Source organism: Otolemur garnettii, unplaced genomic scaffold, assembly GCF_000181295.1.
Source record: "Otolemur garnettii isolate 467f Iridium unplaced genomic scaffold, OtoGar3 scaffold00003, whole genome shotgun sequence".
Lineage (NCBI taxonomy): Eukaryota > Metazoa > Chordata > Mammalia > Primates > Galagidae > Otolemur > Otolemur garnettii.
The window spans coordinates 5,223,766-5,236,328 of NW_003852398.1; the positions used below are offsets into that span (position 1 = coordinate 5,223,766).

Consider the following 12,563-nt stretch of genomic DNA (forward strand, 5'->3'; position numbering starts at 1 on the left):
TAATTGTTGTGACAAAGAAAAGGCTTTGAATATGGCTGGGAATTTCATAATGTCTGGGTTGGCCTACCTTGTAGTTCAGACAGGTCACCTCGGAATGAGAGCCTTAACTTGAAATGTCACTGGTTTGAGTGTACCAGTCAAAAGACAGAGATTGTCAGAGCATATCAAAAATCAAGAGACAACTATATGCTGTCTACAAGAAAGTCAACTCTTTATAGACATGCAGATTATGTAAATGATGGAGAAAGATACATCATGCTAACTCTTAATGAAGAGAGCAGGAGTAGATATATTAATTTTAAACAGAGTAGAGTTCAGAGCAAGTAAAGTTGTCAGGGCTAAAGAAATATTACATAATGATAAAGGAATCAGTCTCTATCCAAGAAGACATAACAACTCTAACATCCAAGTGTCAAATGATGTTAGGTAAAAACTGATAGAACTACAAGGAGAAATAATGAATTCACTATTGTAGTTGGAGACTTCAGCTCTCCTCTATCAGAAATGAATAGAACTCAACAGCCAGAAAATTGGTTAAGGATATAAATGAACTTAACACCACCATTAACTAAGTGCATATAATACAGTCTTTTTAGTGTAGACTATACTCTGCTTTATTTAACAGTTGTGGAGTACACATTGTTCTCAGTCTCACACAGAACATTCACCACATTTTGTGCTGTAAAAATACACATTAACAAATTTAAAAGAATAGAAATCATGTGATGTCTGTTCTCAGACCACAGTGGAATCAAACTACAAATCAGTAACAGAAAGATAGCTGGAAAAATTCCTAAATACTTGTAGATTAAATAACACAATTCTAAATATATTACATAAGTCAAAGAAGAAATCTCAAGAGAAATTTTAAAAATATTTTGAACTAAATGAAAATGAACACACAACTTGTTCAAAATATGTGAGATACAGTGAAAGCTTAGAGGGAATTTTATGGCATTGAATGCATATGTTAAAAAAGAAGAAAATCTAAACTCATAGACACAGGAAAAAGAAGAGCAAACTGTCCAAACTAAGCAGAAGAAAAGAATTAATGAAAGTTAGAGCAGATGTGTGATTAAGTAAATGAGATGAAAGGTATGTTAATTAGTAGGATGTAAGCACTCCAATTTTTACAAATAGTCAATACCTTGACTCTCACAAAGGCATAAATGTATTCATGATCTATGTATATATGACTTAATAAAAAAGAAAAGAAAAAAAAGAAAGAGCAGAGATCAATGAAATTGAAAATGGGAATTCAACAGAGAAAATTAATGAAATCCAAAGGCAAGTATTTGAAAAGATTAGTAAAATTGACAAACCTCCAGCTGTCCTAATTTAGAAAAAAAAGGACTCAAATTCCTAGTATCAATAATTAAAGAGGAGAGATCACTACAGATTCCATGGACATTAAGAGGATAATAAAGGAATACTGTGAATAATTTAGTGCCCACGAATTTGATAATTTAGAAGAGCGAATTAATTCTCTGAAAGACATACCTGCCAAAATGAGATCTCAAGAACAGGCAATCTGATTAGGCCTTTATTAAAGACATTAAATCAATAATTAGTTACCTTCTAAAACAGAAAGCACCTGGACCAGATGGCTTCACTGGTGAATTCTACCACATTTAAGAAAGAAATTATATAAGTTCTTTACAACTTCTTACAGAAGATGGAAGCAGAGGAAATACCTTTTAACTCATTCTACAAGGCTAGCATTACCTTAATAGCAGAACCGGATAAAAACATCATAAGAAAAGAAAACTATAAACTGATACCACTTATGAACACAGAGAAATCTTCAACAAAATATTAGCAAACTGAATCCACCCATGTTTAAAAAGGAATTACTCAGTACAACCAAGTGGAATTTATCTTTGGTATGCAAGGCTGATTTAACCTTCAGAAATTAATTAATATAATCCATCATATCAACAGGCCAAAGGAAAAAACCACATGATCATATCAATAGATGCAGAAAAGCATTTGACAAAATTCAACCCCCATTCATGATAAGAAATCCTTAGTAAATGATGAGTAGAGGAGAACTCCCTCAACTTGAAGAATATCTATCAAAAGTCTATAGTAACATTACACTGAAAGGTGAGAAACACAAAGCTTATCCACTAAGATCAAGAACAAGTCAAAAATGTCCCCTCTCACCACTGCTTTTCAACATTGTAGTAGAAGTCCTAGCTAATGAGAATCTGGACAGGAAATAAAAGGTATACAGTTTGGGAAGGAAGAAATAAAACTGTCTTTACTTTATGGATAACATGATTGTAGAAAACTAAAAACATCAACAAAACACCTCCTCGAAATAAGAAATGGTGATGTCAGGGTTGCAAGATGTAAGGTTTACATACAGAAGTCAATTGCTTACCTATATGCTAACAATGAACAAATAAAATGTGAAATTAAAAACACATAGCAATTATCTTAGTCCCCTAAAATGAAGTACTTAGGTATATATGTAACAAAATACATGCTAGATGCACATGAGGAAAACCTGAAGAAAGAAGTCAAAGAACTAAATAAATGGATAGATATTTCATGCTTACGAGTAGGAAGGCTTTTGTGAGGCTGTCTGTTCTTCCAAATTGGTCTATAGATGCAACGTGATCCTGGTCAAAATCCCAGCAAGTTATTTTGTGGATATTGACAAACTAATACTAATATTTACAAGGAGAGGCCAAAACCAACTCAATATTGAAGGAGAAGAATAAAGTCAGATGACTAACACTATACCCTACTTTAAAAATTATGGTAAAATTACAATAATCAAGGCACTGTGGTACTGGCAAAAGAATAGAGCACTAAATCAATGGAACAGAATAGAGAGCCCCAAAATAGATTTACATAAATATATCTTTGATCTTTGACAAAGGAGTGAAGACAATGCAGTAGAGAAAAGATTGTCTTTTTAACAAATGGTACTGAAATAACTAGACATCTCCAATTCCCCATCACATACATGAGAATCTCATGTACACTTCACACAAATTAACTCAAAATGGATTGTAGACCTAAAACAAAAAACTGTAAAACTATAGAATACAATGTAGGAGAAAATCTAGTTGATCTTGAGTTTGTTGACTCTTAAGGTATAACACCAAAAGCATGATGAAAGAAGGAATCCATATGTTAGACTTGATTAAAATAATTTTAATAAAATAAATTTATTTGAATAAAAATTTTAATCAAAAGACACTGTCAGCAAATGAAAAACCATGCCACAGACTTGGAGCAAATATTTGCAAAAATCATATTTGATAAAGACCTGTTGTCCAAAATACAGAAACAATTCTTTTTTTTTTTTTGGAGACAGAGTCTCACTTTGTCACCCTCGATAGACTACTGTGGTGTCACAGCTCATAGCAACCTCAAAGTCTTAGGCTCAAGAGATCCTCTTGCCTAGTCCCGAGTAGCTAGGACTACAGGCGCCTGCCACAACTCCTGGCTAATTTTTAGAGATGGGATCTTGCTCTTGCTCAGGCTGGTCTCGAACTTGTGAGCTCAGGCAATCTACCCACCTTGGCCTCCCAGAATGCTGGGATTACAGGCATGAGCCACCGTGCCCAGCCTTTATTCAGAGTTTTTAAAAAATGTTTAATTCTCTAATAAAACGTGATATTTTATCATTAAAAACTCTTTATAGTTTATTTTGAGATTTTTCTGAAATGTTGAACATTTTGCTTCCTGTTTTTTATTTTTATAAATAAACATAAAGGGTATGTATGCATTTTTAGAAGGTCTTAATAGGTGTTATGATGTTTTCCAGAAGATGAACTAACTCTTGCCACAGATTTTATTTTTAAAAATCCTCTTTATAAGGCTGTTAATAAGTATAATGAATACAATAGCTAAGAGGGTTCAAATTAAAATACACCTTTATCCTCGTAGTTATTCAATATTGCCCCTATTCTTTTTTTTTTTTTTTAACAGTTTTTTTTTTTTTTTGGGCAGGGCTGGGTTTGAACCCACCACCTCCAGCATATGGGGCCGGTGCCCCCACTTCTTTGAGCCACAGGCACTGCCCCAATATTGCCCCTATTCTATTTGTCATTTCCTACCTGTTTGAGTTAACTATTCTCATTTACTGTAACTCAGATGTGTTTTATGATTCAGATCATAAGGTAGGACAGTAACATTCATCAAAATGTGATACACTGAATCATTGTTTGTGGTTGATCTTGCCTCAATAGATTTGGGATAAAACCAGCCTGGAATGTTTGAAAGTGTTAACAGGACACACAGGTTCTGTCCTCTGTCTCCAGTATGATGAACGTGTTATTGTAACTGGTTCTTCAGATTCTACAGTAAGGTGAGTGACCTGGCTTCTTTGGTCTGAACCTTCTAAGCCTTCCACAAGGAGGCTGAGATTCACACCTTCCTCTAGGATAGGCACCCACACTTTGTATACATTTTTACATGCTATATTAAAATTACTTTTGATATAGATGTGTTTGAGCACATTAGGCAGAAAAGCTAATATTTGTTATGTGTGTTCCTTTCCCATTACCATACATTATAGAGAAGACAGCATGCTTTCCTATCAGAGCCTAGTATTAGGCTAGCTTTGTCCTTCTGGGAAACTGTGGTCCAGAGTAGAACAGAGGAAGGCTGCTGTTCAGGACTGTGGTAGGTACCAGCCTGTAAATACTGAAAGAATCAGAAGCAGTTTGCAGAATCTTTTTTTTTTTTTTTTTTGGAAACAGCATCTCTATCTTTCACCCTGGTTAGAGTGCTGTGGCATCACAGCTCAGAGCAACTTCAAACTCCTGGGCTCAAGCGATTCTCTTGCCTCAGCCTTCCAAGGAGCTGGGACTACAGGTGCCCACCACAACATCCAACTGTTTTATTTTTAGTTGTAGTTGTCATTGTTCTTTGGCAGGCCTGGGCTGGATTCGAGCCTACCAGCTCTGGTGTATGTGGCTGATGCCCTAGCCACTTGAGCTACAGGCACCAAGCCCAGTTTGCAGAATCTTTTGAGGGACATAGGGGAATAAAATTTGAGAGACAGGTATATTCTAGGTACTTTGTACTGTTGAGTTCTCACATCAACCTTTCTGAATAGATGCCTCTCTTCAGTATTATAGTTTGTAGTAGGAAACTAAGACCAGAGATGTTAAATAATTTCCTCAGAGTCACATAGTCAGTAATTGAACCTCTAATTATTATTGTTTTTTTATTAATTTTTTTTTTTGAGACAAAGTCTCACTTTCTTATCCTTGGTAGAGTGCTGTGGCATCACAGCTCACAGCAACCTCAAACTCTTAGGCTCAAGTGATTTTCTTGCCTCAGCCTCCCAAGTAGCTGGGACTACAGATACCTGCCACAATGGCCGGCTAGATTTTAGAGACCGGTTAGGGGTGGGTATCTTGCTCTTGCTCAAGCTGGTCTTGAACTCATGAGCTCTGGCAGTCCACCTGCCTCAGCTTCCCAGAGTGTTAGGATTACAGGTGTGAGCCACCACACCCAGCTTAACCTCTAATTCTTACTGGTCATGACTGTGTAAGTAGCCTAGAAAGACAGTTGCCATCCCAGGGGCAGAGTGATAAAGATGAAAATGACAATGTTCCATAGTAGAAAAGAAGCAATGACTGCTGGTTAGGAGCTGAGAGAGTAGAAAAGGAATGTTTTTGAGATCCATTCCTACAACTCTGGGACAAGGACATTTTTCCACATTAGATGGCTTTGGTGTAGTGATGAGGTCATGTGATAAATCCTCAGCTGGACTGGGTTGGAGGAACTGTAGAAGAAAAGAATATGCATTTTCTGGGCTGAGTCAAATACTTGAAGGGGATTGTTGTGCAGGCCCACATATCTAAGAGACGGGAATGGTTATGGCTTTTGTCCTTGGGTTCCCACACTCTCCCCCTCTTCACTGCTCTCCTTAAGTTAGTTTTGGTTATTAGTTTCTTGCCACACCCTTATACTCTTTCCCTACCCTGTTTGAAGCATGGCCATTCTTTCCCAGACTCATTGCTTCCAGGCCAGAGATTGTGTCTCAGCCTTAGAGCCTGAGCATTTTGTCCTCTGCTCTGTGAAATGCCCTCTTAGGAGAATGGGTTATAGAAAAGGAAAAGCCATGATGTGGAAGGGGCCCCCTTAAAACTCTGTCTTGAATGTGACCCAGTTTTTTTCCATAAAACAGCTGGGTAAAGATGTGGGTGTGGTGATTGATGAGACATCATGACTTACAGTCTCGGTTTGTAGTGGAGAAATAATAGACCCAGAGGCCTGTCAAAGGTTGCCAGGAACCTTAAGCTTTGAACCATCCTTAATTCCTCAGCCATTAAACCTCCTTCCTCCTGTCGTCTTAGACTCACTGCAAAACCCACTTTCTCAAGGAATCACCTTTTGCCATAAGCACAAGCCTACAAACTCTATCCCTGAATACTTGTTAAATACACCTAAACCTGAGCAAAGCCACAGTTAGCCACCTTCTCTGAAACTGTCTCAAGCATTTCTTAGCAAAGAAAGAAATTGTTCTGGGGCCTTGTTTTAGGTATGTCTTTAGATTCTTTAAGAATGGAGCTAGCACTCAGATACTGGTACTCAGATACCAGAATCTTTTCCTGAATGTTTCAGTAATTAAGCCTCATCCTTTTCTCTTCTCACCTAGAGTCTGGGATGTGAACACGGGTGAAGTTCTTAACACGTTGATCCACCACAATGAAGCTGTATTGCACTTACGCTTCAGCAATGGACTGATGGTGACCTGTTCAAAGGACCGTTCCATTGCAGTGTGGGACATGGCTTCTGCTACTGATATCACTTTACGCCGGGTTCTGGTTGGCCATCGTGCTGCTGTCAATGTAGTAGACTTTGATGATAAGTACATCGTGTCTGCCTCTGGTGACAGGACCATCAAAGTAAGTGTGTCTGCAGTTATAACTCTATCTGCTTTCCTTTTAGAACAGAGAGAAAGAAAAGGTGCTATATACCAACCTGGTACCTGGCAAGATCTTACTTCTCCTCTGTATTCATGAGCCCTTGGGGACATCCCACTCCACATGTTTCTAGAGTCCTAGGGCAAAGTTGGAGGAAAAGTCCCAGCTCCAGAAGAGAGAACACTTCTATTTCATGAAATGATCTTCTTGATTACTTGTTTAAAGGGAAGAGAACTAACCTATTGAGCATGTACTGTGCGCTAAGAGCTTTATGTTACCATCTCAGTTAACTGTCCCCACACTCTTTTTGAAGTAGGTACTGCCCCCATCTTTTTTTTTTTTTTTTGAGACAGAGCCTTAAGCTGTCACCCTGGATAGAGAGCTGTGGCATGACAGCTCACAGCAACCTCGAAATCCTGGGCTCAAGTGATTCTCCTGCTTCCGCCTCCCTAGTAGCTGGGACTACAGGTGCCCGCCACAATACCCAGCTATTTTTTGGTTTAGCCATCGTTGTTGTTTGGCGGGCCCAGGCTGGATTCAAACCCACCAACTCAGGTGTATGTGGCTGGCGCCTTAGCTGCTTGAGCCACTGCCCCCATCTTAGAGATGTGGCTAAGGAAAATGAAGAATTGTGTTGGTGATCACACAACTAGTTGGTGGCAGATCTTACATTTGACTTACTCATCTAAATTTTTTTTTTTTAAAAGACAGTCTCACTATGTTGTCCTAAGTAGAGTGCTATGTCGTCGCAGCTCACAGCAACCTCAAACTCTTGGGCTTAAGCAATTCTCTTGCATCAACCTCCCAAGTAGCTGGGACTACAGGTGCCCACCATAATTCCTGGCTATTTTTTTGTTGAAGTCATTAGCTGGTCCAGGCCGGGCTCTAACCTGCCAGCCTCAGTGCATGTGGTGGGCGCCGTAACTACTGTGCTACAAGTGGTGAGCCTTATTTAATTTTGAGAGGTTGCCAGGCATGGACCATGTCTTCAAGAAGCTTTGCATGCAGTGGGTGGGAGGCAAACATGTGACAAGTGGTTGTAGTCTAGAGTGATTCATAGGATGTAGTAAATACAGTTCTGATTCTAATATCCATCTTAATTCTTTTGAATTTTAGTTTTCTTATATTTTTATAACAGCTTTACTGAGAGATAATTTCCATACCATAAAAAGTTAGCATACACAATTTAGGGGCATTTAGTACATTTACATTGTATAACATTACTACTGTCTAGTTCTAGAACATTTTAGTCACCTTCTAGGAAAACATCATATTCATTAGCATTCACCCCCCACTCTGGCCTCCCATTACCTAGTGATTGCTAATGTACCTTCTGTCTATATGGATTTGCCTGTTTTAAACATTTCATGTAAATGGAGTCATACAATATGTGGCCTTTTGTGCATGGCTTCTTTCACTAAGCATAATGTTGTCAGTGTTTATCCATGTACATTATAGCATATATCAGTATGTACTTAGTCCTTCTTTTTTTTTTTTTTTTTTTTTTTTGAGACAGAGTCTCACTTTGTTGCCCTGGGTAGAATGTTGTGGCATCATAGCTCATAGCAACCTCATACTCTTGGGCTCAAAAAATTCTCTTGCCTTAGCCTCCCAAGTAACTGGGACTACAGGTACCCACCACAACCCTTGGCTTTTTTTTTTTTTTAAGAGATGGAGTTTTGCTCTTGCTCAGGTTGGTCTTGAATTCATGAGCTCAGGCAATCCACCAGCCTCAGCCTCCCAGGTGTGAGCCACTATACCTGGCCCTTTATTCCTTCTAATGACTGAATAAAATTTCATTTTTGTAGATATACCAGACTTTGTTTATTCATTATCAGTTGTTGGACATTTTGGTTGTATCTGATTTTTGACTGTTAAGAATAATTTTGCTGAAAACATTTGTGAATAGTTTTTTAGTGTATTTTCAATTCTGTGGGGATGATAATTTTATTTTTTATTTTATTTTATTTTTTATTAGATCATAGCTGTGTATATTAATGCAATCACAGGGTACAATGTGCTGGTTTTATATATAATTTGAAATATTTTCATCAAACTGGTTAACATAGTCTTCACAGCATTTTCTTAGTTATTGTGTCAAGACATTAATATTCTACACTTAGTAAATTTCACATGTACCCTTATAAGATGCACTGTAGATACGGTCCCACCGATTACCCTCCCTCCATCCTCCCTCCCTCTGGGGATAATAATTTTATGTTTAACATTTTGAGGAACTGCCAACCTGTTTTCCAGAGTGGCTGTATAACCCCATCAGTAGTGTATGAGTATATACAGAAAGATCCTTCATTTTATGACCAGCACTATAGCATTCTTGTAATTAGCTCTATAAAGTATGGACTATAGTATCAAACTTTAGATTGGGTAGTCTGGAAGCTGTTAGAATTTGTAAACTCTCACAGTCAAACACCATTTGGTATAAAACTAGTGCCTGCACATCAAGAGGGTTTGGGCCTTATTACAAAACAGGTGTTTCATAATATGAGGCTGGAGGATTTCTCCATATTCTTGCCAAGACTTGTTATTATTGTCTTTATTACAGCTGTCCTAATTGTGTGCAGTGGTATCTCTGTGGTTTTGCTTTGTATTCCCTAGTTACTAATGATATTGAACATTATTTTTCATTTGTTTACTGGTTATTTGTATGCCTTCTTTGGAAAATGCCTATTTAAATCTTTTGCCCATTTAGTTGTTGGGTTGTAAAAGTTCTTTGTATATTCTGATATAAGTCCCTTATCAGATACATGATTTACAAATACTTTCTCCCATTCCATAGGTTATCTTTTCACTTTCTTGGTGGTATCTTTTGAAGCACAAATGATTTTAATTTTAATGATGTCCAGTTTATTATTTATTTTCTTTTGTTGCTTACACTTTTGTGAGGATTTTATGGCTTAATTTTTTTTTATTAAGTAAATTTATTTCCAGTTCATGTGAAGGTATAAGCAACTAGGTCAAAACATTTTGTTTTGTTAGGTAGAGTTCATCTTGTGGTTCTGTTCCCCACACAAAAGGTGTGCCATCACCCCCCACCCTGTGCCCATTCAGTGAGAGACCCTAAGCCCCTCCCCCTCCCTCATTACTGTTCCCCCCAACTTGAATTGAAATAAATTTATGCTCCTTTGGGTATGCATTTGATCATCTGATGGCTTCATATTAGTATCAAATACATTATTATTTGCTTTTCCATTCTTATGATACTTTACTAAGAAGAATATATTTCAAATCCATGTAGGCTAGGGGTACAGCTCTATTCTTTTACATGTGGATGTCTATTTATCCCATTCATCTACAAAAGCAGCTGATAAAGTAATTCAGAGCATTGTGGTTGCTTTGTATCTCCTTTGTATCTCTACCTTAATAAGGTAAGGTGTCTGTGAACATCTAAGCCTTGTAGATCATTTCACAAAAGATCTGTTACATTGGGTTTGACATGTCAGCTGGTATAAAAACAAAATCTGGCCCAAACTCTTTCTTCTGGGCAATTGAATGTCTCAACCACCCAGGATATGTTCTTTTTGTAAAGATCTCAAAGTTGTGGAGACTTCACTGCATATCGTTGTATTTTCTTCCATTTTATCACTTAGCAGACAAGAGAATTTTACACTGTCCAATTTGTCCCTAAGCCTCTCACTTTAGAGTTAGAAGAGACTGTATTTTATAATCATGTATTTGAGTCATTTTCAGAAGCTTACTCTTTTTTGGGAGGAGTTGCCTGCATTTCCATTCTTAACACTGCCGCTGATTTGTCATGCAGGTCTGGAGCACTAGCACCTGTGAATTTGTCCGTACTCTGAATGGGCACAAGCGAGGCATTGCCTGTCTCCAGTACCGAGACCGGCTAGTTGTCAGTGGATCATCAGATAACACCATCAGGTGGGTACACGTTGGTCTGCAGACAGGACAGGCTTATTTTTGCCATAGTGTTGGCTCATCTCCCTGTCCTAATGTTCAAACAACTCAGAGTAAATGGGACACTTAAGGTAAGAAAACTTTCGGGTAACTTTTAGAAATCTAGTTGGCGCTGCATACTACTCATTGGGAAAACTGTATATGCCCTGGGTGTTCTTCCAAGATTCACCCAGTACACAAAGTTATAACCTCAGCTCCACGCAGGATCACTTAATAACCTCATCACCTCAGAACAGACTAGAATGTTCTAGCCTGACTCACTATCGTTTCTTTTACCCGTGAGCTCCCACCTCCCTCCCTAACAGAACGGAGTATACTTTGTTTTTGCTTTACAAAATCATCTACTCCTGCTAGGATTTTTGTTTTACCACCCTTTCTCAACTCGAAGTCTCATTGCTTTCAAGTAAATATGACTAACCTTAGATACTTTATATCTTATTAAGAATATCCTTTAAATGTTTATTTAATTATCCCAAGTCATCTGTACTAGTATATGCCCATGTATCCCAATTTTTTATATAAAACTTTATATAAAGTCACTGTAATTTTGGTATTTATAACCATGTTGCCTAATGTTTGGGCAAAATAAAGATGAGGCTCAAGATGATTAAAAATGAAAGAAAGAAAGCAATACCAGAATAGTTGTAACTGCTGTTAACTTTTCTTGATCACTTTAGGTTTTAAGATATCATAAAAGTTTAGAGCTTAAATCTTAGTTCTGCTTTGTCCATCATGCTTTCTGTATTGTTTAATGTTTCATCAGGGAACAGTTCTTAACTTCCTCATTGGAATCTTTAGGTTTTATAAAATAATAATGGGTAATGCTCTATAGTTTATAGAAGGGAACCACTTTGGAGTCATCGTGGCAGTGCTGAATGGCTCTGATCACAGATTAGAGAAACTGTCATCACTGACACTGAGATTTGCTGAGAGCAGCTGTGATAAAATGTTAAGTGGATATATGATAGGAGTTACTGGTGGAGAGTCTAAGAAAAAGTCTCAATAGAAAAAAATAAATAAATTAAAAAAGAAGTCTCAATAGAATTTGTTTTGTACATGCTAGTTAGCTATGACTTCTTTTTGCAAGTAATTTAGAAAAATCAATCATAATAGAAAAAAGAAAAAAAAAATCTACTTCCAGAATTGTTATGTAAGTCATGGAGAAAAAGACTTAGCGTGGTCAATGGGTTTATACTTTCAAAACACTAAATATACCTAATGAAACTCTCAGTCCCACTTTGTGAACCAGCCAACCCTAGTATGCAGTATATATCAAAGAAGGGTTGTCCCTAAGTCTCTCAGTAGAGGGAGGTCATCAAGCTGGTCTACCAGTTCCTAACCTTAGTTGGCCTCATGGACTCCAAGCTAGAGGTGCCAGGGGCAGAAGCTTCAATAACCCCTTAGCTGTACATAGGGTCTCCCCATCTTTCCTACTCCAGACGTGTTCTTTCTCCTTTGCCACCGGTAATCCCTATCTTCCCAGAAAAGTTCTTCCTAGACCATTTTGCTATATGGTTTCATCAACTCAGATATGAGGGAACTAAATATAATTGAAGCTTTTGGTTTGTTGATCTTACTTAAATACTAATATATGCAAACAGTATATAAAGACATACAATGAAAAGTAAGTCTTCCTCCTAAGTTAGTGTTTGAAAACACACTAATGGTGTAAATGTACACATATAGCTTTGTATGTGTATTGTGGACTGGAAGAAAGAAATAAAGAACTTA

At 37.5% G+C, this 12,563-nt stretch overlaps 1 protein-coding gene across 5 annotated transcripts in view; it reads left to right on the forward strand.

Moving 5' to 3' along the window:
• FBXW11 (F-box and WD repeat domain containing 11) overlaps positions 1-12,563 on the forward strand; it is a 134,876-nt gene that overhangs the window by 110,127 nt on the left and 12,186 nt on the right. For all 5 annotated transcript variants that reach the window (XM_003781943.2, XM_003781945.2, XM_012809069.2 and 2 more), the window contains 3 exons: positions 4,209-4,327; positions 6,632-6,881; positions 10,678-10,796. In XM_003781943.2, coding sequence (XP_003781991.1) covers positions 4,209-4,327; positions 6,632-6,881; positions 10,678-10,796 — 488 coding nt within the window. The remainder of the gene's footprint in view (positions 1-4,208; positions 4,328-6,631; positions 6,882-10,677; positions 10,797-12,563) is intronic.